A 26,289-nucleotide genomic window follows, 5' to 3' on the forward strand; every position below is an offset into this window, starting at 1 on the left:
TTCAGAAGAGAATCGCTTCAGAAGGCGATTGATTTAAAGTGTTTTGAGGCTGGAAATAAAACAATTAAAAATCAGCAGCCGTCCAATACATACTAAATTCCCATTTGGTAGAACGAGCGAAGGCTTAAAGTGAAGACGGCGGAGGTCCTAATAAAAAGTGGTCATTGGTAGGTTTGGGAGCAATTGATTTCGAAAAGATCTGAAAGGTTACCTATGACTTTTGTTTTAGTATTTCACAGCCTAATCCCGAGGGGTGGGGGGAACCGCCAATAAAGGCGGCATGAGGCTACACTGGTGGATTCTCCCAGTAGAGGGGACTACCTTTACCTAATAATACAATTACGATATAATCAATGCAGTGTTTTATTTTTATTTATATATATATAAATAATGTCATGGAGGACATATATCTTATATTTCTACCCTGCCAATCTCCCAAGGGGACTCAAGGTGGCTTACATATAAACATATAATAGAACAATACAGTAATATAAAAGCAGTATAAAAGATAGAAACATTTTACTGCATTTATACCGCAACCATTCCCAACCATGGTCTGGCTCAGAGTGGCTTACAGGCATATAAAAATAGAATACTGACATAAAACTAAGAGCGCTAAAATCATAATGCACTGTTATTACTGTTATTCTTATGAGTGGCACTCAGTAATCAAGGCCCTCAACATAGTCACAGCAACAGCCCTAACAACAGCCACGCAAGGTAGGCCAGCGTTTCTTCCCCTATGGACTGAAGGAGGCTGAGAGACTCGCTGGCGCATGCGAGCGTCCACCCCGGAGACCTCCGACACCCCAGGTGGCGCTGTGGTGTGGTTCGATTTGATTGACGCCTAGTGCCAGGTGGGTGGGACTTGAGGCGGCCGAGGCCATTGTGGCGTCACGCAGCAACGTCCCCGCGTTCTGCACCCGCCCCTTCCTTGCGGCCAACCGGAAGGAAGGCGGCGGGCTAAGAGACAGGCAGACGGAGCGGGCAAGAGAGTCGGCGGGCGCCATTTTGCGCAGCGAGAGGCGTCCTCTGGGAGCGGGGCTGGTCTGGCGACCCGTTTCCGAACTGCGGCGCCCAAACCGGCCGGCCGTTTTATGCCGCCGCCTCGAAGCTGAAGCCGAGAGAGTCGTTGCTTTGTTAGGCTGAGGGGAGAGGAAAGAAGGAGGAGGAGGAGGGGGGTGGGAGAGGGAAGAAAGACCCGGATGTGAGTGGGGTGGGGGCGCGAGGGAAGAAAGACCCGGATGTAAGTGGGCAACTCAAGGGCTCAGGGCGAGACTAGGGAAGCTCAGCTGGGGGGTTGGCATCAGAGGGAGTAGTCACGTGTTTGCTGGACGATTTTGAGGCAGGGGGTGTCCAGGAAGGGGGGGGGGTCTCTGCCTTCTGCTCCAAAGCGAGGTGCTCGGTATTGCAATATAAGGTCCCAGCTGTAGCATAGAGGGAAAACAAGTGGTGTGCAAAGACTTAACTGGGTCAGAAAAGCAGGGAGGAAGGCAGGAGCACCTAGCTCCCTTTGGTGAAATCCCTCTACTTGGAAGGTGTCAAGAATTCAAACTAGCCTTGTCTGTGCTGTTGAGGAATCTGGGCCCCAGAGGCCCTTAAAATCCAATTTTAAAGCAAAAAAAAGGGGGCATTCCTACAAGTTGGCACCTGCAGAGAGTGTGATGTAAGCCATGCCCTGTTAACGTCCTTTATTTGAGTTCTGCCTGTGGAAGAGTCGAGAAGGAAGGTCGTGCCGGGGGGGAGAACCCCCCAGCCCCTCTCAAGAGGCACTCCCGCCTTTGGAAATTCACAGTTTGCTGTTTCAGGATGGCTACCAATATAGGAGACCAGCGTGCTTCAGAATGGTGAATGCAGGATCTTGAATGATTGGGTGGGGTGGGGTGGGATGGTTTGGGCAGATGTTGTGGTGAGGTAGTGCTCTAAACCAAGGTACCAGCTTGAGTTTTTAAACCAATGATGGGTAACAGATTCTCAGTTGGAAGGGCGAGTAATTTTTTTAAAAAAAATCGAGTCCTGACTTGAATGATTGGGTGGGGTGGGGTGGGATGGTTTGGGCAGATGTTGTGGTGAGGTAGTGCTCTAAACCAAGGTACCAGCTTGAGTTTTTAAACCAATGATGGGTAACAGATTCTCAGTTGGAAGGGCGAGTAATTTTTTTTAAAAAAATCGAGTCCTGAAAAGAGAAGAGAAAAAAAAAACTTAGCTAAACTCTTTTCCAAAAAAGTTAGTTACATAGATGTTTTTTGACTGTACAACTTTGGGTTCTGGAATTGTTTCAGTCCTTGGTGAATAAGGATCAAACTTGCTGCTTGTGAAGAGTGCCTGAAATCGTTCAAGTTTGTTAAGCAGTTCTTGTTGATTTCAAAAGAGACTTTGGCTCTGGTTTATTTTGTTTTGTGAAATCCTGCCTGACTGGAAGAGGGTGGGGGGGGGGGTGTTTGCTCAAGAATCCCGTGAGCTCTGCACAAAATTGACTTTCTGACTGAGTCTGGAAAACTAGCTGAAAACATTTTAATCCTATTTGACTCTTCCTCGGTTATACAGACAGTATTGACTGAACACTTAACTGCCTCTCTTGCTTTGGAAGGATAGGAATGTGTGGAATGGCATACTTGCCTGATGAGTGTGTCTTAATGAAATGACTTAAGCTTCTAGAATAGAAATTGATTGGTCTGACAGTCTTTTCTTGTATGAAGGTTGAGCCCAGACAAAATGGTGGTAAATGTGCCAGTGAGCAATTTGGAGTTTTTGTTTTTCATAATATAGGATGGCGGGAAAATCCCATTCTATAGAGGCTCTTATAAATATTGTAGCATTTTGAACAAACGTTGAGAATGAGGAAGACGTGTGTAGTCCCACGGAATGAGAGACCAGGAAAATGGTTCGGGTTCTCACATACTGCAGATAGCACAGGCATGTTGGTAACAGTTCATATCTGGATTTGTGTGTGAACTGGCTGGATGTTTGCGCCAAAAGGGTGTACCTGGCGCACATGTTTCAATCAGTGGTCGAATATGAATGTTGTAAAAGTTGGCCCAGCGATTAAGTACACCATTTAAAGAGTGGTAGAGTCAAGGTGTGATCACACCCAAAGCTAAGCATCCTTGTTGAGATCAGCATTACTACTTGTGACATCATAATGCTTGTTTTTACCAGCTTGCAGGCTTGCTGGCCTGTACAGTTAGTCAGTTGCCTGCCAAGCTTTCAAGAAGAGGTGGTCAGGTGAGGAAGGCTTGCCAAAGCGTAACACCTGGTTTCCTCTTGCCCCTTCCGCATCGCTTGTTCAAGCGAGTGTTCTATCAGCTCAGATGATCACTTCAGCAAAATATAAGCCTTTGGGCGAATAAAAATTAAGTGTCATCAGAGTGAGGGAATGTTTTCACAAGGCTTGGTGGCAAACGTTCTTTTACCTCCTTGTGAGCAAATTCTTGGTGTTAAGGGTGGCGAGCATCTTGCAAGAGGCTACCAGGGGGGTGGGCGGGGGGAGATATTTAATTTAAGAGATTAAGGTAGATAATAGCTTCGAGGCAATGAATATTACAGGAAGATTTTAAAAAACTGATCAGAAAAGAAAGCACTTTTCTAAATAAAGGCAGTGTATTGAACTCAGAGATCAAAACTCAGAGATTAGAATAGCACTTCATCTGGCTACTTGGTGAGTAAGACTTTGCCTCCAAGTGACAAAACAAGATGATGTTACAGTATCTGGTATTTTCTCTCTGTCGTCCCCAACTTAGGTCGCATGTGACCAATATATGATGTTGGAGCAGATGGGCTGGTAGAGGAGGAGTTGTCACAGAAGTGGAATAAATTTCACTGGTTATTTCTGAGTGAGAGAATAATATAGCTGAAATCTAAGAGCAGGAAAGCACAGGACTGTCAGAAGAGAAATGTCAGGGCATCTCTGAATTGAGAGTTATGATTACACTTGCTTAGACTTGATTGCATCCTGGGCATCTGCTCTGTCTGCCTGTTTTGAGTCTGTTGACAATTTCCGATGTCACAATACAGTTCTGTTACCCTGAGGAGTGATTCTGTGGTTTGGCCCCTCCCGCCCCCTGCTGTCAAGACCTTCCTGTTTATCCAGGAGCTCTGATGTTACAAGAGCCTTGCTTATGAGGACATGGGAAATTTTAAAATCTGAAGGGAGCATCCCTTGATCTGTAGTGGCACATTGGGGGCTGTCCAATTGGATCATTTGCACGATCTTGGAAACTTTAGCTGGAATGGGAGAGCTGTCAGAGTAGTATGGTGTCGTGCTTAAGAGCAGGTGGATTCTAATCTGGAGAACTGGGTTTGATTCCCCTCCACCTGAGTGGCGGAGGCTTATCTGGTGAACCCAGCATTCCTGCTGGGTGACCTTGGGCTAGTCACAGTTCTCTCCAAACTCTCTCAGCCTCACCTGCCTCACAGGGGAGAGGAAAGGAAAGGAGCTTGTAGGCCACCTTGAGTCTCCTTACAGGAGAGAAAGATGGGGAATGAATCCTAACACCACCACCTCCTCCTCCTCCTCCTCTTTTACTCTATGAGACCCTTCCCATAAAACTCTGGAGAAGGTCTCAGGTGGTACCATGTCCCATAAGCCACCTTGAGACTCCTTACAGGAGAGAAAGGTGGGATGTAAACCCCAAGTCGTCTTCTACTTGCTCCCACAGATGGAACTGAAGTGATGGTTTACTGTCTGAAAAAGTATATTTCTGAATAAGACCGGGTTCAAATAATGCTTGCTCAGGCTGACCCACTGGATTTATTTCAGTCGTCTTTCCCATGCCATACTGCAAACAGTGGTGTGCTTAGGTATTTGTTCACAAGGGCAGATGCAAAGGTTGGAAAATGCTTATTTAGAGTTGCATTAAAGACAGTAATAAAAGAGCTTGTGGTGATAACCAAATTTGCAACTAGACCGCTGTCGTCTCCCTTCGCAGGGCTCCCCAGTACAACCTGGGAAACGGGAGCGCCCGAGAGAACGGCATGGAAGGCCCGATGCACGAGAACCCCGAATGGGAGAAAGCGCGCCAAGCTCTGGCCAGCATCAGCAAGGCCAGCGCTGCTGCTTCCGGCAACAGCAAAAATGCCACCAGCGGGCCAGTGAACGCGCAGGTGAGAGCGCCTACTCGCTTCTGCTCGGCAAGGAGTAATCTGAGAGTGCACAAAGTCCTTTGCGTCTGATTTTGCGGGCTTAATATTGGGCAAGGCTTTTGATAAACCTTTGGGATGGGGGATGGGGGTAACATACCCGCAAGAGTCACAACACAGCTGTCAAGCTATCTTTTCTTGGGGGGGGGGGGGGGGTATGATGCGCTGTAGAGCTCCAGGCTGTGCGCTTGGTCTGTTTCTTTGCGGCACCTGCTACGTGGGTGGGAGCAAGCTTGAAAGCTGCCAGCATTCTGTCGCATTGTCTGCGTTGGTTCAGGGATACTTACTTGGCCTAAAGACTTCAGCTCTCTGGGGGACGTTTGGGGTTTATGTCCTAGGGACCCTTGGATCCTCCAAGACAGTCGGGTGCCAGTCTCCCATTCTCAAATGCTAAAGAAAGATCCCAAGTGTGTTAGATGGAGAGCCTTTTTTCTTTTAGTCCAGTGGCTTTCCTGCGGCGTTGGCAAAGGACGATCGGTCTCTTGGCATGTTGAAAGTTTGTTCTTCTTTCCACAGTATGCAACCCAGCAAGGGGAATCCCTGCAGCAACAGCAGCAACAGCAGCAGTACTATCAGTGGTATCAGTACAGCAGCTACGTCTACCCCTACAATTACTATTACCCTATGGTGAGTAGCAGCGGCAGGCCGACTTCTCCGTGCCTCTGCCCTATGAATCCCCCAGTGGCTTCGGCAAGGGTCAGCAACCTTTTTTTAAAACATGGGGCCAAACAGTGTCCCAATTCAGAGCAAGAAATCACCCCAGAGGCCGTGTAAGAAAGCTTGTTTGCATAACTGAGAATATTCACCTTGAAGTCAGTCCATCAAGGCCAGCGATGCCACGCATCACTCAAACTGGCAGTGGCTCTTCTGGTTTTCACGTGGAGGTCTTTCCACGTGACCTACTTACCCAGCATCTCCAACTGAGAATCAAGAGGTTGAGCCTGGAAACCTCCATATGCCGGGCAGATACTCTTCCTCTGAGCCAGGGCCCTCCAGTTGTACCAAATAATCCGAAACCAGATGAGGTTGGAGGATGCAGGCAGCTCCAAGTGCTGACTTTGAGATGCTAGAATAAATTCAGGATTTTAAAAAGTTGTCAAAAAGCTAGAGACAAGACACGCCGGAATGCAGAGCCAGAAAACAGTTTTGCGCAAAATGCGATTCTGCCCATAACTTTTAATTATAAAATTATACCTTTAGAAGGAGAATGGGAGGGAGTGGCTACTGCTAAATTAAAAGTTACTCTTAGAATTTGCCCGTTTGCTGCACTGAGCTGGTTCCACGGCTTGTCTGCTTTCCCCAGAACGTCTACCCCGGATACAGCTCTCCCGGACAATATGGCGTCCCAGGCGCTTACTCCTCAACAGGGCCCCAACAGCCCCCGCCTCCTGGCCAACACCAAGGGAACATGAACCAGGTAATGGACCTGCAGCTTTTGTTTAGCTTCAGTGGTGTAGTGGTTAAGAGCAGGTGCACTCTGATCTGGAGAACTGGGTTTGATTCTTCGCTCTGCCACTTCAGCTGTGGACGCTTATCTGGTGAACCAGATTAGGTTGTGCACGCCAGCACATGCCAGCTGGGCAGCCTGGGGCTAGTCACAGTTCTTCGGAGCTGTCTCATCCCCACCTACCTCACAAGGTGTCTGTTGTGGAGGGGAGGAAGGGAAAGGAGCTTGTAAGCCACCTTGAGTCTCCTTACAGGAGGGAAAGGTGGGGTATAAATCCAAACTCTCCTTCTTCTTCTCTCCCAGCCTCCTGTCCCTGGCATGGAAGACGGAGGGATGCCGTACTCTAACCAGCAGCAGCAAATTCCGGTCCCTAATCCACCGCAGTCCCCCATGCAACATCCCGGTCACCCCTCACAGCACGGCAATCACCCGATGGGCTCTGGGGGGCAGCCACAGGGGGGGCCTTCTGGAGGGCCACACCCCCAGCAGAACCAGTCAAACGCCTCCTACGGCCAGCAGCAGCATCCTTACCAGGACGGGGGCAAACCCAAGAAAGGCCAGCAGCTTTGGAACCGCATGAAACGTGAGCTTCTCGGGGAGGGGAGCTTAAGAACATAAGAACTAGCCTGCTGGATCAGACCAGAGTCCCTCTAGTCCAGCACTCTGCTACTTGCAGTGGCCCACCAGGTGCCTTTGGGAGCTCACGTGCAGGATGTGAAAGCAATGGCCTGCTGCTGCTTCTGCTGTGCACCTGGTCTGCTAAGGCATTTGCAATCTCAGATCAAGGCAGATCAAGATTGGTAGCCATAGATTGACTTCTCCATAAATCTGTCCAAGCCCTTTTTAAAGCTATCCAGGTTAGTGGCCATCACCACCTCCTGTGGCAGCATATTCCAAACACCAATCACACGTTGTGTGAATAATTGTTTCCTTTTATTAGTCCTAATTCTTCCCCCCAGCATTTTCAATGAATGCCCCCTGGTTCTAGTATTGTGAGAAAGAGAGAAAAATTTCTCTCTGTCAACATTTTCTACCCCATGCATGATTTTATAGACTTCAATCATATCCCCCCTCAGACGCCTCCTCTCCAAATTAAAGAGTCCCAAACGCTGCAGCCTCTCCTCATAAGGAAGGTGCTGCAGTCCCCCAATCATCCTTGTTGCCCTTCTCGGCACTTTTTCTATCTCTTCAATATCCTTTTTGAGATGTGGCGACCAGAACTGAACACAGTACTCCAAGTGCAGTCTCACCACAGCTTTATATAAGGGCTTGACAATCCTTGCAGTTTTATTATCAACTCCTTTCCTAATTATCCCCAGCATAGAGTTTGCCTTTTTCACAGCTGCCATGCATTGAGTTGACGTTCCCATGGAACTATCAACTAAGATGCCCAAATCCCTTTCCTGGTCTGTGACTGATAGCACTGACCCCTGTAGTATGTATGTGAAGTTTGGATTTTTTGCCCCTATGTGCATCACTTTACATTTTGCTACATTGAACTGCATTTGCCATTTCTTAGCCCACTCACCTAATTTATCAAGGTCCGCTTGGAGTTTCTGTGGAGGGTCAGAATTCCTGGTCATTTGGGAACAATCGAGTGGGGAGGGGGCGATCATCTCATTGTGCAAGTTAACAGTCATGGCGCAAAACTGCTTTGCTGTGCTATGGGGGCAAGAGAGATGTTCTTTGCCTCTGGGGAGCAGGAAGTGAGAGTGTCCCAGGTTCCCAAGCGCAACCTGAATTTGTGGCCCTTTGTTTGTGGGCACAGGTTTCATCTTCCGTGTCGGCAGAGCCTTCCTCTGCTTTCTTGTAAAATGCGCCGCTCTTGCTTCCTTCCCCACAGAAGCGCCCGGGTCCGGGGGCCTGAAGTTCAACCTCCCCAAACGCCCCTTTGTGATGACCAGTCAGAACTTCAACTCCTCAGAGCAGCAGCACGGCAACTTCGGCTCCCAGCAGAACTCCGAGAAGCGTCACAATCACAGGTGGGGGTCTGTTCTGCTCGCGTCGCTCTTTGCGCTGCTTGGTTCGTAAGCGGGAGGCCCATTCGAGAAGGGAAGAGTGGGTTTGAGAAAACCACCCGTCTGCAATGGTGGTTGAAACTGTGTCCTGTCTCCTTGGGTAGGTGAAGTCTCCATATGTCTCAGAGCTTGAGTTTTTCATTTTGAGAAGGCTTCTAGCTCTCATGTTTGGATGGTGCAAGTATAAAAAGGTCACTGCTGTCTCACAGGCTGCATTTCACCCCTTGCCTGGTTCCTGCAAGCTTTATTTAACAGGGGTGTCTGCAGCTAAGCAGGAAGCACAAGAGAAGCTTTTTATTCTGACTCTGGTTTTTCCCCCCCTCCCATCGCATCTCTGATGCTTCCTTCCAGCATGTGAACAGAACCCCTTGTTTAATGAAAAGATGACCTTGGCCGGCTAGTGGCTGAGGCAGGAGAGGCCACTGTTCGGTGGGGCTAGCTCTCCAGCCTCAAGAAATCATCCCCCCACCCTCGCCGCCGCCAATGCGGCTGTATGGAAGCGGGATTCTTGTTGTGTTCTGACACCGTAGCTAAGTCTCTTGTGTCTTCGGGGCTGGATTTTCAGGCAGCATCTAACAAGCAGCACAAGTCACAGTCGACAGGAAAGTAGCATCTGTTTAAAGGATGGCACATACCCTGTTTCCCCAAAAATAAGACATCCCCTGAGAATAAGACGTGGCAGAGGTTTTGCTGAAGTGCTAAATATAAAGCATCCCCTGAAAGTAAGACGTAGCAAAGTTTTTGTTTGGAACCATGCCCGTTCGACCAGAGCATGCAGCTGTGGAGCAGAAAAATAAGACATCCCCTGAAAATAAGACATAGCGCATCTTTGGGAGCAAAAATTAATATAAGACACTGTCTTATTTTCGGGGAAACACGGTATCGATTCCCAAAACTTGCACCTTGGCTTGGGACGAAATGCACGGGCGGAACCGCTTTTCTGTAGAGCTTTTCAGGAAAGCTGGGGTGGCACCTGAGGGTGTTTCAAGAACATTTTCTCTGGAAGGCTGGAGTTGGGCGGCTTGTGGAGAAACTCATCCGTCCCCAGAAGGCATATTGCCCCAATGTTGATTGAAAGGGTATCATTAAGTTCCTTTAGGACCGAGATGGCCAACCTGTGGCATTCCAGATGTTCATGGACTACAATTCCCATCAGCCTGTTGGCCGTGCTGGCAGAGGCTGATGGGAATTGTAGTCCAGGAATATCTGGAGCGCCATAGGTTGGCCACCCCGGCTAGGATGTCGTTTCTCCCAGATCCTTTGTTCTATATTCTGCCACTCGCCACTGACTTCGTGGCAAAGGCTTCTGTGGCTTGAGCCCCACGTGAAGTCAGTGGGAGCACTATTGGGGGGACCGGAAGACTTAAATCGTCCCTCCCTGCAGTTCTTCCACGGGGAAGTCGGAAGACTGGCCGCAAGACATGAAGGAGTACGTCCAGCGCTGCTTCTCAGCCTGCGAGTCGGAGGAGGACAAGGACCGCACCGAGAAGCTCCTCAAGGAAGTGCTGCAGGCCAGGCTGCAAGACGGCACCGCCTACACGATCGACTGGAGCCGCGAGCCGCTTCCAGGGTGAGTGGCTGAGGAGACGAGTCAGGGTTGTAGGAAGGGGGAGGAACGATCGGGAGGCAGCGATAACGGTGGGGCACAGGCTCAGGTGAGTCAGATGCCTGGATGGAGTGGGAGGAGCTAAGCGTGCAACTGAGAGAGGAAGTGAGATTTGAGAAGGGTGTGTATGTGTCAGCTGACTTATGGCCATCACGTCATAGCTGGCTTATGGTGACCCCTAGTGGGGGTTTTAAAGTGAGAGTCTTTGGGAATGGTTTGCCATCTCCTGCCTCCACTCCATGACCCCAGTCGTCTGTGGAGGCTGCCCATCCAAATTCTAACCAGGGCAGACCCTACTTTGCTCTGAGATCTGACAAGATCAGGCTAGTCTGGGGCTATCCAGGCCAGAGAAGGGAGTGTGAGCCATAGTTTCTAGAAGAAGAAGAGTTTGGATTTATATCCCCCCTTTCTCTCCTGTAAGGAGACTCAAAGGAGCTCACAATCTCCTTGCCCTTCCCCCCTCACCACAAACACCTTGTGAGGTAGGTGGGGCTGAGAGAGTTCTGAAGAACTTTGACTTGCCCAAAGTCACCCAGCTGGCATGTGTTGGGAGTGCACAGGCTAATCTGGTTTACCAGATAACCCCCACAGCTCAAGTGGCACAGCGGGGGAATCAAACCCGGTTCTCCAGATTAGAGTGCACCTGCTCTCAACCACCACACCATGCTGGCTAGCTTTTAAAGGCAAATGGGGTCTTCAGTAAGGAAAAATCGGTGGTGTCCAGCAAGGTTAGGAGCATTCAAATTCTCTTTGCAGCCTGGGCCGGGACAACACGGGCGACAGTCCCAAGAAGAAACCGCAGCGCTGGGAGGTGTCTTCTCTCCACTCGCCACGGGCTTCCGTGCAGTCCGCCCTTTCTCAGCAGCAGCGGGGCGGCAGCGGCAACTCTCAGCCCCCGCGAGGGGGAGGCGGTGGAGGAGCCGGGGCCGGCCGCGCCCGCGGGAACGGCTTCCCCACCAAGTTTGGCAACCGGAACGTCTTCATGAAGGACCACAGTTCGTCCTCGAGCGTCGACTCGCGCTCCAGGTCGCGGTCTTCGTCGCGGTCGCCCAGCCGCCACTTTCGGAGGAGGTGAGCCTCAGAGGACTGCAGTAGGTGCCTCTGACTCTCTGCTATTAGGCATCGCGTCATGAAGGAGGGTGGAGTCCAGTGTGAGAGGATGACTGTGGGAGCTGAATAGTAATGGGGCTGGAAACTGAATTGAAAGGGTGAAAGGTAGAAGCCTAGATTCTTAGCCAATCGGATTGTGTTCTGGGACCACCCTTTTACAACCAGCCATATGTGGCTATGTGGAGGGGTCGACGTTCCTTGCAACTTTTTTGTGTCCTGTAGAAGAAGAAGTTGTTGTTATTTATTAGTTTTGTATACCGCCCTCCCTCGAAGGGCTCTGGGTGGTGCACAGCATATGAATATAAACAAGTAGAGCACAGTTTAAAAAATAACAAAATACAGCTATTATACATATATATGGCTCTATCAGGATTAAACAGTTAAAACCCAAATTTAAAACACAGCGTTCCAATGCAATCTCGCGTCCGAGAACTAAAACCCTCCCAAGAGGGGGGTCCCTCAGAAGTTATGGGGACGATCAGAAGTGGGGCTGGGGCTGCATCAGCGGCTGGTCCCTCCAAAAGTCCGGTGGAACAATTCGGTCTTACAGGCCCTGCAGAACACACCAAGGTCCCACAGGGCCTGGACAGCTGGAGGAAGGTTGTTCCACCAGGCAGGGGCCAGGGCCGTAAAGGCCCTGCCCCGAGTGGAGGCCAGCCGCACCAGCAGGTTGGCCTCTGCCGAGTGCAGCGGGACATATGGGGTAAGACAGTCCCGAAGTTAAATGACAGTGCTTCCTGGGGGGCGAGGGGATTAAAGGCCGAACTTTTTCTCTCCCTCACAGCGATTCGGACTCTGACAGCTCCTTCTCGGGCAGTGAGTGTCGACTGGGTGGCCGCCGGAATACCCAGAGAAACCGGGGCCGTGGAGGCCACATGGATAGAGGCCGGATGAGAGCCCAGCGGGGGAAAAGGTACACGGGGCGGTGAAAAGGGCATGTGCTTCTTGCCAAGGGATGCCTTGATTTTGGGTGAGAAGCGGTTGGCATTGCTGTGACAGAGGAAGGAAATACCAGTCCTGCCATGTCTTAGAATTGGGTGTGAAGCTCTTTCGCTCGTCACTCAAGAGAGCACAGGGTCAGGTTGCTGGGATCCAGCATTGTTGGATACTGAATTACTAGAGAGGTGGTGGCTTTGTGCAGTTATTAAGTTTCCTTTGGCCTTGGAGACCAGATCTGGTACGCATTTGGGACGATGCCTCTCTGCCTAAGTGACCGTGGCCGTCCGGTCTTTGCAGGCACGACCAGGGCCTCTCGAAGCGCAACCGGAAGCGCAACACCATGGATTACGAAGACCCCGAGAAGGAATTCAAAAAGGAGCGGCGGGCGGCCCGCTTCCAGCACGGGGGCCACTCCAAGAAGCTGCGCCTGGAGCCCCTCATCTTGCAGATCAACAGCCTGGACGCCACCGGCTCCGACAGCCTCGACTGGAACGAGCTGAAGATTGTGGGCACCTCTCAGGAGATCACCAAGCATTACCTGCGCCTCACCTGTGCGCCGGACCCCTCGACCGTCCGGCCCGTCTCGGTGAGAGGCTCCGTGTTGTAAATACCACAAGACAATAATAATAATAATAATAATAATATTGTCTGAAAGCTGCATGCTAAAACAATAAAAAAAATAACAACCTGCAGCGGGCGCACACACACACACACACACACAGGCTCCGAAAGCTGCATGCTGTAAAAAAAACAATAACACACACACACACACACACACACAGGCTCCGAAAGCTGCATGCTGTAAAAAAACAATCTCACACACACACACACACACACACACACACAGGCTCCGAAAGCTGCATGCTGTAAAAAAACAATCTCACACACACACACACACACACACACACACACAGGCTCCGAAAGCTGCATGCTGTAAAAAAACAATCACACACACACACACACACACACACACACACACACACACACACACAGGCTCCGAAAGCTGCATGCTGTAAAAAAACAATCACACACACACACACACACACACCGTGTATCTTGCACCACTTGGTTTTCTGTGTTCATATTCTGCCTTTCTATGATCAGTTCTTGGAGGGTAGGAAGGGGAAGACTTGCACACCTGAGCCCCAGCTGAAAAACAGGAAATGGGTGATAAAATGCCCATGGTGAGCCAAGCCACAGAGATTCAGTTGCGCAGTGCGGTGTGTGACTCAGGTGCTGAGCAGTTCACCCTAGGCAGGCTGTTTAAATTTAGAATAGGGTAGGCCTGCCCTGTAGCCAGAGTCGGACCTGCCACACAGCCGAGCACTTGAAGGAAGCATTCAAATCTGCCATGATGGAGAAGACGAAGTGGGCTGTGGAGGCAAGAGGAATGGTCCAGGGCATACTCTTGGGTGTAGGTGGAGAACAAGTGCAGCTTTCCTGCCAGCCAGGAGAACCTACTGCAGATCTGTGTCCATGTTCTCACTGATGGTTGTCAGTCCGCTATAATCCAGATTATGCCTGCTCTTTGGAGCAGTAGTGGTTAAGAGTGGGTGCATGCCAATCTGGAGGAACCAGGTTTGATTCCCCGCTCTGCCGTTTGAGCTGTGGAGGCTTATCTGGGGAATTCAGATTAGCCTGTTCACTCCCACACACGCCAGCGGGGTGACCTTGGGCGAATCACAGTTCTTCGGAGCTCTCTCAGCCCCACCCACCTCCAGGGTGTTTGTTGTGAGGGGGGAAGGGCAAGGAGATTGTAAGCCCCTTTGAGTGTCCTACAGGAGAGAAAGGGGGGATATAAATCCAACTCTTCTTCTTCTTCTTCCTGCTCTTCTTCTTCCTGTGCTCACAGGGCTGGTTTCAGTCTTGCTCTAGCTTGAACTCCCAAGATGACTTTTCTTTTTGCTCATGGGGTCGGCCTCTTACTTGCCTCATTTGCCCTCTTCCTCCCAGGTGCTCAAAAAGTCCTTGTCCATGGTGAAATCCCACTGGAAAGAGAAACAGGATTATGCCTACGCTTGTGAACAGATGAAATCCATCCGGCAAGACCTCACAGTAAGAGCCTGCTGGGATGTCGGAGGCTGGGAGTGGATGCCTCAGGGGAATTGCCGTGGCAACGGGAGGAAGTCTCGATCAGCTTTGCTTCTGCGGGCAGAGCTTGTAATTGCCCTGCATTTGGGCAGGCAGTTGAGAGTTAAGGCTCCTGGGTTCTCTGGCAGGCAAACTGGGGCCTGCAAACATTGGGGTTAGACCCAAATTCAGCTTTTCTTTTCTCATTCGTTCTCTTTCTGTGGCCCCTTCCGCACATGCAGAATTATGCACTTTCAATCCACTTTCACAATAGTTTGCAAGTGGATTTTGCCATTCCGCACAGTAAAAATCCAGCTGCAAAGTGCATTGGAAGTGGATTGAAAGTGCGTTATTCTGCATGTGCAGAAGGGGTTTCTCTCTTTCTCTCTCTCCTCTTAGTCATATTGGTCTACAGCAGAAGACCTAGATTTGCATCCAGTAGCACCTTACAGAACAACAAAATTGGAAGGGGGGGGGGGTGTTAAGCTTTTGAAACTCAAAGGTCCCTTTCTTTTTTAAATAAATCAGATTTCTAACTCTTAAAACCAGCAAGGTCAGCTTGAAAGTTCATAGGCAATGAAGTGTGAGGCCTATGGGTTTTCAATCCCTTTCACAGCTCCTTTCGGATATGAACAGTGTCCAAGACACGGACACCTGCAGACTTGATTTGTGCTGTTCGTACAGGCCACAGCAGTTGACCCAGTTTCTGTGCAAGAAAGTTTGTCTGGGCACACTTTTTAGGGCAGAGCAATTTCTTTTTAGGGCAGAGCAATATGAAGGTAAGGTTCCTTGGGTCTGAGTAGACTGCAGCAAGAGCGCTGACATATTTCTGTTCTTCCCTGACTTTAGCACATGCATGCTGTAGCCCAGTTTCCTCTAGGTTCTAGGCAAAGATAGTCCCCTTTTCAAGCACCTAGGTAAAGGTAGGTAAAGGTAGTCCCCTTTTCAAGCTCTAGGTAAAGGTAGTCCCCTTTTCAAGCACCGGGTCATTACTGACCCATGGGATGACATCATGTCTCAATGTCGACTTGGCAGACCATGTTGGGGGAGGGGGGGGGGGCACTGCCTTCCCTAGTTGTCTACACTTCACCCCCAGCAAGCTGAGGCTGAGTCAGCCTTGAGCCACTACTCCTTCGGGATCGAACTCAGATCGCGAGCAGAGTCTTGACTGCAGGACTGCAGTTTACCACTCTGTGCCGCAGGGCTCCTCCAATTTCCGCCACCCACAAATTTTGCCCGCTCTGACCAGCTGGTATGTAACTTTTCAAGTTGGGTCAGCTTCGTTCCACCCGTGCCTCGTCAAACGGCTCGTTTCTCTCGTCCTTGTCTGGCACTGGCTGTTCCCTTCCTTTTGTGAAGTGCTGGGGGAAGGGGAAAGGGCCGTCATTTGTAACAGCAGTTGGGCTCTGGACCACATGAAAGCTCCAGAGGTGACTCGGGCTGTCATTGCCATCTTCTTATGTAACCGATGTAGAGTTCTGCAGTCCTGTGGACACTCGAAACTTGGCAGGCTTGCTGGTTGTGTTCAGGGGTGTTTTGTTTTGGTGTTTGGAGTGAAAAGGAAACAGGCATCCTTCCTGTTCCTCTGTCTCTGGTTCAGAGTGCTGGGATGTAATTTCTTTACTTAACTTTCTGAGCAAGGCTGTTAACAATGAGACGTTTTGGATGATATCTATTCATATGGTCCCCATGAGTTGGAAGGCACTGAACGAGAACACACACATGCACGCACGAACACACGTGCACAGACACACACACACACACAGAGTTTTAGATCTGAACTCCCAACACCCATTTCCCCCTCTGGTTTTATTATTTATTTAAAGTATTTTCCGTATGGGGTTTAGTTCATTCATTAACCTTTAATGGCCTAGATAAAGGATCAAGGGTAATCTATATATATAAAAAGCAAACAGTGACTTTGTTAGTCACTCCATAACGCCAAAACTGCTGGACGGATCACCCTCAAATTTTCACATGACGTTCCTCCCTGTTGCGGGCAGGTAATTGGACCTTCAAATTGCCAAAAGTCCATACCTGAGCCAGGTAAAACGTCTTTTTCCTGGCGCACCAGGCCATGAAGCTGTCTGTGTTTAACTGTCATCCTTAGAATGTTCATGCAGCCTGTCTGTCTGTGGCCTGAGGGCTTGGGATGAGGGCTTAGAACAGTGGTGGCGAACCTTTGGCACTCCAGATGTTATGGACTACAATTCCCATCAGCCCCTGCCAGCATGGTCAATTGGTCACGCAGATGGGCAGAGATGAGCAGTTAAAATAGTTAATAGGTAACATTGTTAGGTAATACGACTGGAAGTGAAACACATACACACTTTGCCGTGTGAGACACCAGGTGGGGTTCCCCCCCCCTCACACGCAGGTAACTTTCACTCTCTGTGCCTCACCCACTGCTACCACATAACACATATACTTTCATACACATCACACACCTCACTCTGCCCTCCTTCACATCCAACCACCACTTAGAAGAAGAAGAGTTTGGATTTATATCCCCCCTTTCTCTCTTGCAGGAGACTCAAAGGGGCTAACAATCTCCTTGCCCTTCCCCCCTCACCTTGACAAACAAATACCCTGTGAGGTAGGTGGAGCTGAGAGAGCTCCAAGAAGCTGTGACTAGCCCAAGGTCACCCAGCTGGCGTGTGTGGGAGTGTACAGGCTAATCAGAATTCCCTAGATAAGCCTCCACAGCTCAGGCGGCAGAGCTGGGAATCAAACCCGATTCCTCCAGATTAGATACACGAGCTCTTAACCTCCTACGCCACTGCTGCTCTCTACCCTTACCCACTTCCTCACTCACTTACCCACTTCCTCACCAATATTCGCCACAGCTCTCTTTTACTAAAAGCGAGCTGGAGTTTGCCTTTTTCTTCTAAGAAAATCTGCAGGGTGCGGGCGAACCAACACTACTGGCTCCGCTTCTTTTGCACATGGCCCTTTAAGAACCCAGGGAGCTGGCCTCGATCTGAATACCTCACCACCCTGCCTCTGCTGCCTGACTGGGATAGCCTCCTTGCCCCAGTTCTGCCTTCCCCAAGCCAGGACTGTGCATGTCAACCAGCCTCATGGACAGCGGGATTCGCACTCTGGACAGTTCCGTTGTAGAAAGGAAAGGGTTACCTTATACTAAAAAAAAGACACCACCATGTAACAATGTGAATTGAAAAGGGAAAGAGGGATTGCATTTGACCACCCCAAAAGGCTATGTTGAGGATCATTGAACCTGCATGGACATCTGTGGCCGGAGCTCTTAGGACTGTGATAGGAGAAGGACAATTGCCACAACAGCAGCAGCGTGGCTGGAGCCCATCAATGTAATATATTAAAATTGTTCAGTTTTATACATTTGGTAAAATAGAGACAAGAAATTTGGCCGCATCTTCGGTTCGCCTGATATTACAGTCGTTTAAAAGCAGCTGAATATGGTGCTTCGTGCCACATACGGTGTTCTTCCCGCTCCCCATCGGAAGGCTGTTGAATTGCTGCTCAGGTAACCCCGTTTCTTCTGCTTAGGTTCAGGGAATCCGTACAGAGTTCACTGTGGAGGTGTACGAAACCCACGCCAGGATAGCGCTGGAGAAGGTAAGGGGGCAGGGGGGCTTTCCGAGGGCTCGCCAGCTTTTCCCAACTCTTGCCAAGAGCAAGCAGAGGCCCAGCCTGAGCTTACAGGACGCAACAAAGTATTATCAGAGCACAGACTGTTGGGTTTTTTTCGTCTGCCTGCTCATTCTTCATTAAAAGGGGAAACACATGTATTTGAAGTTTGGATGTGTTGATGTTCAGAGCGCCAGACTTGAATGAGTTAAGTCCCCTAGAGCAGCAGAACGTATCCGATTACCTGACAGTAGAATACCAGGACTCCAAAGATGTGTTCTGGAAGCTGTCACAGCAACTTGCGTGGGACTTGCAGCAACCCCGGATTATCTTCTCCTCCAGGGTGACCACGAAGAGTTCAACCAGTGCCAGACGCAGCTGAAATCCCTCTATGCAGAGAACCTCCCGGGAAACGTTGGGGAATTCACTGCTTACCGCCTCCTCTACTACATTTTCACCAAGAACTCAGGGGGTGAGTGAGGGGTTGTATGTCACGGGAGGGCCGCTTGCTTCCAAATCTGGTTGTGCGGTGCTAAAACGGAAGGGAGGATGAGGTTGCGGGTTCAGTCTGTGTGTCTTGGTTTTCAAGAGTTCCTTCAGGAGTTGCCGGTCTCTGAGATTTGCCTCAAAGAGCAGATCCTGTAGGGCAGTGATGGCAAACCGTTTCGAGACCGAGTGCCCAAATTGCAACCCAAACCCCACTTATTTATCACAAAGTGCCAACCCGGCAATTTAACCTGCATGCTGAGGTTTTGGTTTAGAAAAAAACGGTTGGCTCCCTCTTCCTCCGCCCCACCCGCTCAAGCAGGGGCCCCCCTGCTCTAGCCTCCAGCAAGTCCCTTGCGCACCACTCTGTGCCTCTCTAGTATCTCTGCCTCCTCTGCACCCCTTCCCCCCGGGCAGCAGCCACCCAGAGCACAGGCACCAGGCCCGCCAGCTGAGTCCTCCCTACTCACCGTGGTGCGCGCCTGTCGTGCTCAGTGGCCCAGGCCAGCCTAGATGTGTGTGTGTGGTGATTTTCCACCCCCCACATGACGAACTCTGTGTGCGCGTGCCTACAGAGAGGGCTCCGAGTGCCACCTCTGGCACCTGTGCCATAGGTTCGCCATCACTGCTGTAGGGGAAAGCTTTGCTCTTTCTGTCTGGATTCAGGAGTGAGAGCCCTCAGCTCCGCCCAGTCCCCCCCTGCTTTTGAGACAAGGAGGGCTTCCTGTCACTCCTTTGCCCATCATCCTAGGAGTCAGGCAGAAGCCTGCCCACCCACTTTAGTTCTTTTCTGGCTCTTCTCCCCCCCTCACATTCACATCAGGGAGGGGTACAGCTCGGAGAAGCTGCTGTGTGGCCTTTGTGTTTAGGCTTCATATTGTTGGACGGATTTCGTCGGACCTTGTAAGCCAGACAGAAGTGATGTGGAACACTGGGGTGGGGAATTTTTTTTAATCGATTTATTATTTGGTTTGTTTACCGCCCTTCCCCGGAAAGCCCAGAGGCGGTTTACAATCATCAGTGATAAAACAGCCCATAAGGGAACAATAAATACTTTAAAACCATGTATACGAAAAACATCGTTTAAAGCCAAAAAATAATCAGTAAGAACTCTCGCAGGTTCTTGCTCTAACTCATGCTCTCAGGGTTCCGTAGTACCCTGGGGTGCCGTGAGCATGTCCCAGGGGTACCGCGGCAATGCTACCAGCCCCCCTCACTTTTGCGGTGTCTCCCACCGGCACCAGCAAAAATATGGAGCTGGCCCAGGGGGCAGGGCCTGCCGCAAGGTCAGCAGCCACTTCCCCCCCACCCCCGCCCCCCACCCCCATGCTTCCCTTCACCCTGGGAGGGGAAGGTGGGGGGTGGCAAGCAGGAAAACTGGGAGGAGAAGGTGGGGGGAGGATGGCAGGGGTACCGTGAGATATGAAGAGTGAGGTCAAGGGTACCGTGACGTCAGAAAGGTTGGAAAACACTGCTCTAACTTAATACGTGGGCCCATCTGCTATTACTGTCCCGTTATTCAATTTGATATAAACGGGACCATGGGGCAGGGGGAGGGTGCTATTTTGATATGTTACCATCACTGCCTCAACCATATGCCCGGTGGAACAGCTCTGTGTTACAGGCCTTGCAGAACTGAGTTAAATTCCACAGGTCTCTGGTCTCCCCAGACAGAGCGTTCCACCAGGCAGGGACCAGGGCCAGCGGCCAGGGGTTGCTGAAAGGTTTTCATTGGCCGATTGAAACAACCTAAATATTAAATATTGAAGCCTAACAAATGGGGGGCTGAGAGTAAGCCAAGGCGAAAGAGAAGCAGGGGATGTGTGTGTGTGTTTTTTTTTTAATGTGTGGCTTTTCCTCTTGCCTGCAGACATCACCACGGAGCTAGCATACTTGACAAAAGAGCTGAAAGCGGACCCTTGCGTGGCGCATGCGCTCGCCTTGCGGGCGGCCTGGGCGCTGTCCAATTACCACCGTTTCTTCTGCCTCTACCGCCAGGCCCCCTGCATGTCTGGCTACCTCATTGACAAGTTTGCTGAACGAGAGAGGAAAACGGCCCTCAAAGCCATGATCAAAACGTATGTGGAGTTGGGATGGGACCGTACCACACCCTTGTATTTTTCTTCCCTACCTCTCCTTCCTTCCTGTCTCGTATCTTGGAGGGAGAGGGGGGAGGCCTTGTAGAGGGAGGGGAACCAGAGGTGGTTACATGTTCACACAGTCATAGTCCAGAGGGCCACGCCCTGTGCAGGTAAGTGGAGAAACAACTCTCTTTTTTTTTGCCAAGGACACAGTTGAGTTTTTAATGTTTGAAACTCATTTGCAGACTTGGGATGTGATTTGAATCCACTGAAGGTTCTAAGTGAATTTTTCTGTACAAAATTTTGACTGTTTAGTCCTACTTGGGAAAGGTATTTCATACAGGAAATAAACAGGAGGGCTTACATGAATGTTTAAAGAAACAAGGGGCAGTATCCGCAAAACAATTGGGGTGTTTTGTTGAAGCAAGAAGTAGTTTTGTTTTCTTTTGTTTCATGAATGTTGTTCCTTCTTGCTTGACTGGAACTCGCCCCCCAAAGGAGGAATAGGAGGCAGAGAATTTTCCCTCCTCCTGAGAAATGTATACCCTGCCATCCTACCCTTCAATTGTGGTCCAAAGCAGCTTTCTGTAAAAACACAAGCATCGTATTGCTTTACATAAAATTCTCTTTTGGGATTTTTTTTTGGAATTGGCATGGGCAGACGCGCATCAGAGCACACATTCCACTGAAAGCGACGCAGTGCAAGATACATGCCGTTCGGTGAATTCCATATGTAGGGGCCTCTTTCAGCTCTGGTCGCCCTCTCCCCATGATCACTTTGAGGGATTTTTAAGCCTAGTGGAAGAGATTTTGGAGTGCAAACATGCCAAGCAACAGTAAGCTTGTGTGTGTATGTACGGGGGCGGGGGAGGATATTATGCCCCTTCTTTCAGAAGGAGCAGCAGTGGCGTAGGAGGTTAAGAGCTCGTGTATCTAATCCGGAGGAACCGGGTTTGATTCCCAGCTCTGCCGCCTGAGCTGTGGAGGCTTATCTGGGGAATTCAGTACACTCCCACACACGCCAGCTGGGTGACCTTGGGCTAGTCACAGCTTCTCGGAGCTCTCCCATCCCCACCTACCTCACAGGGTGTTTGTTGTGAGGGGGGAAGGGCTAGGAGATTGTCAGCCCCTTTGAGTCTCCTACAGGAGAGAAAGGGGGGATATAAATCCATACTCTTCTTCTCCTTTCTTGAGTGGCTCAGCTCCAGGTTGTCTTCTAATTGATGGGGGGAATGGCATAAAGATAGAAGAGGATCTTTTTCCAGTTCCCAAATTCCAGGGATTTGCCATTTGGGTGTGGTGCTGGGAGTTTTGGAGACAACCTGGGAGGAATAATATCGCCCTCCACACTTACCAGACTGCGTCTGGGAAAGGAGGAGAACTTAAGAAGGGCTAAGCTGGATCAGACCAGCGGTCCTCCTAGTTCCGTGGTGGCGAACCTTTGGCACTCCAGATGTTACGGACTACAATTCCCATCAGCCTTTGCCATCATAGTCAATTGGCCATGCTGGCAGGCGCTGATGGGAATTGCAGTCCATAACATCTGGAGTGCCAAAGGTTCGCCACCACTGTACCTAGTCCAACATTCGCAAACGACCAACAGTTTCCTCCGAAGGTCCAACAACGGCACATCGGGGAAGGGTTGAATTGTGAACTGTTCCCATGTCCTGGAACTGAGCTGAAATAAGGGCAGCCTTCCCCCCCCCCCCTCCCCTGTGCGCTGAAGACTGTATTTGATCCATATCACATCTTTTAGCAGCTATTTCCCCTAAATCCTTTTGGCAGGGGCTACAGCTCGTGCCTTGCATGCAAAGATTTTGGGTTCAGTTCTGGGGCATCTGCATGCACAGTGCTTAACAATAGCTGGGGGACTGACCTTCCAGGGGCCTTGAGAGGTCTGGGTTGGCTCCATATTCTGAACACGGCCTCTGAATGTCCAAGTCAGATCCTTCCTTGTTTACAGTAGGAATGCAGAGGGCGGTTGCGACGCTTTGTCAAAGTCTCCAAGCAGCACTGAGCCATATTCAGCCCTCTTATTATAAATGCCCCATTAACCAACCCCGTGCCTCTCTAATCAAGAGTCACGGGCAGGCTGGACATCACAGTGCCCCCGCATCTTGTTTTTTTCCGAAACGAAGCGCCACCTGTGGTGTCGCATCCCCCCAAGTTTCTCTTTCAGGCTCACCTTGACCATAAGGACTAGGAACTGAAACCCCACCCCGAAAAGTTCTTTGGGTTTAATTACGGTGGCCAAGGTAACCGAAAACGCACTAATTGGGAGCCGTGTTCCGCTTGTCGTCTCAGCCTGCTTTTCGTCTGCTGCCTTTTCCCATTCACCAGTGTCTCTCTTTATCTCCCTCAGTTTCCGCCCGGTGCTTCTCGTCTCCTACGTTGTGTCAGAGTTGGCCTTCGAGAGCGAGGAAGAGTGCCAGGCCTTCCTCGCGGCTCTGTCTCTCGTGTATACTAGCCCCGACGCCACCAAGATTGACTGCAAGCAGAGCTTGGCGGTCCTGGTCAATTTCTGAAAGTCTAAACCCCCCCACTTCCTTGTCGTACCCCACCCTGTTTGTTTTTTTTAACATGTACATATGTCTGTATATATGACCCCAGATTAATTGGGCTGCTGCGGGCCTGCCGGAGCCTCGCTCTGCCACCTTTCCCACTGCCCACTCCATGCACGGATAGAAGAGGGTAAGATCCATGGACGCCGGATGGCACCTAGGACCGTCGGAAAACGGAGAAGAGCGGAGAGCCTGGTCTAACAATTATGGGGTTTTTTGCCAGCAGTGGGGCAGGGAGGTGTGTGGGGGATGTTTTGGCAGCGGCAGCTCTTTCACAACTGTCTGTTTTTCTTCCCTTCCTGTTAAGATGCATGTGAGAAATACGGCTGCAAACGCACCATCCACCAGTCAAGAAAAAGCGGGGGGGGGGGGGGGGGGGGGAGGACGGGGTTGGGGTTGTCATTAAATGTTTAGAAGATGTGCATTTAATTGCTGCCTTTTCATTCAGTGGTGTTTTGCCCGCCCGCCCCCTCCCCGAGGTATTTAGAAGAGCTAGAGCTGCAGTAGTTTCTCTAAACCACGAGGCAATAACAACTTCCCAGAGGCAGGATCCCAATGAGATTCCGTTTGCCGCCCTTCTTAGAAATCAGGGGCACCGTGAGAGCAGATGGCTCCTTTGTATATATGTAGAATATGATTTTGTACAGAAGCTCCGAGTTGTAAATAATGTCTAGGGGGGAAAAACACTGTTTTAAAGAGGAAATAAACTCCTGCTTTTCTACTTTTTATATTTTATAATGTGTTTAGCAGAGGGGTTTTCTCTGAAGATGAAAAATCCAGGTTGTTCTGTGCGCGCTTTTGTGTTCTACATTTGTGCTGCTGAAAACAAAACAAACAAAAAAAGAAACTAACACTGTCTCAGTTTTTTCCTCTTCCGAGCTATGGCCCGGCTCCGAAAGAGCGCACGAGAGATGCCACCTCTCCAGACGAACAAAACAAAAAAACCCGGCCTGAGGAGGATGAGCAAAGCCAAACCTGCCTTCGCCCATTTGCTGCCTGCGCAGAGACTTTTTCCTATGCAGCGGAGAATGTAATAAGACTTTTTTGTCAATCGCCCCCAGCTGGAAGTGGCACCGCGAAGCTAAAAGAAATCACATCAAGGCAGTCCTCGAAGTAGCCGTGGAATCAAATCGGCCCCACGCAAGAAGAATTTCGCAACCTCCGCCTTTCCTATTGTGTTCCGGAGTTGTTCATGCTCAGTATTTTAAGTTATTTTTTCTTCCTCCCTCTGTCCTCAGTTCTTTACAGGTAAACTTAGACAAATGCAACCCCACCCCATTCTCACCATCGTTCGTCACATTGGTTCAGTTTTGTTTTTAAACTTTTGGAAGATTGTCTTAATTGTCTTCCCCCCCCCCCCTCTATTTTTCTCTTTCTCCCTTTCTCCCCCTCTCTAGCTTCTCACGACCCTTCCCCCGCTTTTTCTCTTCTCCTTTTGCTCTTAACTCCTTTCTCTTTTTGTTTTTTGAATATGTGTAATTTGGGGGATATTTTTTGGCCCGGGCTGGATTTTTCGAAGATTGCTTCTTTTTTTTTCCTTTTCAGAAACCTTTTTGAACTTCCTCATTTGATTAAAAGCAAAACTTTTTAAAGCAGTTGGCAAAAATCGTTTTGTGGTGCGAAGCTGTGCCGGGGGTCGGCGGGGCAGGGCCGCCTCCTTTCGACCTCGCGTCTGAGAATAAAACAGGTCAGAGGCAGGTATTGAGTGGAGTGGAAGGGTGGCATTGCGCTGGGGCCAGCAAAGGACCTGTGGGATAAAAGCACGCCGCATTTCTGCTTCTGAGATGGGAGACTTGTTTATTAATTTTTCCATTTGTATCCTACCCTCCCCAACAGGGCTCAGGGCAGTGCTCAATAAAGCAACCATAAAACCATTTCATATGCATAAAAACAGCCACAGATGGCAACGTCCCCGTCCCCCCACCATACCCACGGAAGGTCAATGATGGTAACAGTTAAGTCAGTCCGGTTGACCAGATGGGAATGCCTGGTGGAAAAGCTCCATCTTACAGGCCCTGTGGAAACAATGTAAGTCCCACAGGGCCCTGATCTCGCTCGGGAGCTTATTCCACCAGGTAGGGACCAGGGCCGTAAAAGACCTGGGCCTCGTGGCAGCCAGCTGGTTATCTCGTGGGCCAGGGACCTCCGGCAAATTCCCCTCTGACGAGCAGAGGGACCTAGCGGGGCAGTGCGGGGAGACGTCCTGCAGGGACGCAGGTCCAAGACCACTCACGGCCTTAAAGGTTAACACCAACACCTTGAATATGATCTGGTTCTCGATCGACAGCCAGTGGATCTGGTATGGGACTGGCATAATCCAGTCCCTACTTGATGCTCCAGTAAGGAGCCTGGCTGTTGTTAAAGTTGTGTACTCCAACTTGGGGACAGCCAGGGGGCTATAGTTCCTAAGGTGTTGAAATAACTAGGGAGACCAGGTTTGAATCTCCACTTGTGCCATGGAAGCTTGCCAGGTGACCTTGGGCTAGTCCTACCCTGTCAGGCTGCCAAGTATTCAGATGGGATATCGGGTGTGACTCAGCCAGGCAATGGCAAACTACTTCGGAACACCTCTTTCCTTGAAAGCGCCACTAGGGGGCACCATAAGTTAGCTGGACCTTTACGGCCGAAAAACTACAATCCTGACATTGGCTGGTACCTCCTGCCTCACCAAGTTTCACTGATTGACAATATATTCTACTCCCTTTGGCATTGTTTCATTTTCTCTTCCCCCCCCCCCAATCCATTTTTGTATACCCTCTTGTTAGATGGGTGGGGAAAGGATTAAGTTGTAATTGTGCCAGATCCAGTAGAAGGAGCACTGTGTACTCTTGGCGGAGGGGGAAAGCAGATTTGAGACTGCTCTCGTATGCGTTCCCTGCAAAGCTGCTGCAGCTCTGAGTGGCAGGCAAATGGCAGAGGCCACCTTGCTTGCCTCGTGATTGACAGGCACAGCAGAGCAGAATTCAGGTAAACTGGGGAGGGGAGGGGAGGTCTACCTGGCAGCCAACCTTGACTATCGGCTGTTGCAGCTTGAATTCAAACTTCACTGCAGGGGAATCCAAATCTTCATGTAAACGTAAGAAAGGCAGGAGCTCTTCTTCTCACTCAAATTCCCCCATTCCAGTCAGAGCTGGCCAGCTTTTCTGTGTGTCGGGGGGAGGGGGGGGGCAGGTCTGTTAGTCTAGACCTGAATCTTAGTTCCCTTCTGACCATTACCACACGT

The 26,289-nt window shown here is 50.1% G+C and overlaps 1 protein-coding gene across 1 annotated transcript; it reads left to right on the plus strand.

Moving 5' to 3' along the window:
- The first annotated feature begins 944 nt into the window (after positions 1-944).
- LENG8 (leukocyte receptor cluster member 8) lies at positions 945-24,661 on the plus strand. The gene is made up of 15 exons (XM_048517070.1): positions 945-1,847; positions 4,929-5,103; positions 5,656-5,766; positions 6,443-6,556; positions 6,890-7,169; positions 8,430-8,568; positions 9,989-10,174; positions 10,967-11,281; positions 12,105-12,233; positions 12,557-12,845; positions 14,213-14,314; positions 17,858-17,926; positions 18,281-18,410; positions 20,295-20,502; positions 22,868-24,661. The coding sequence occupies exons 1-15, from the start codon at positions 1,810-1,812 to the stop codon at positions 23,028-23,030; spliced, it is 2,448 nt and encodes an 815-aa protein (XP_048373027.1). The 5' UTR covers positions 945-1,809; the 3' UTR covers positions 23,031-24,661.
- The last annotated feature ends 1,628 nt before the right edge of the window (positions 24,662-26,289 follow it).

This window comes from Sphaerodactylus townsendi, linkage group LG15, assembly GCF_021028975.2.
Source record: "Sphaerodactylus townsendi isolate TG3544 linkage group LG15, MPM_Stown_v2.3, whole genome shotgun sequence".
Taxonomy (NCBI): domain Eukaryota; kingdom Metazoa; phylum Chordata; class Lepidosauria; order Squamata; family Sphaerodactylidae; genus Sphaerodactylus; species Sphaerodactylus townsendi.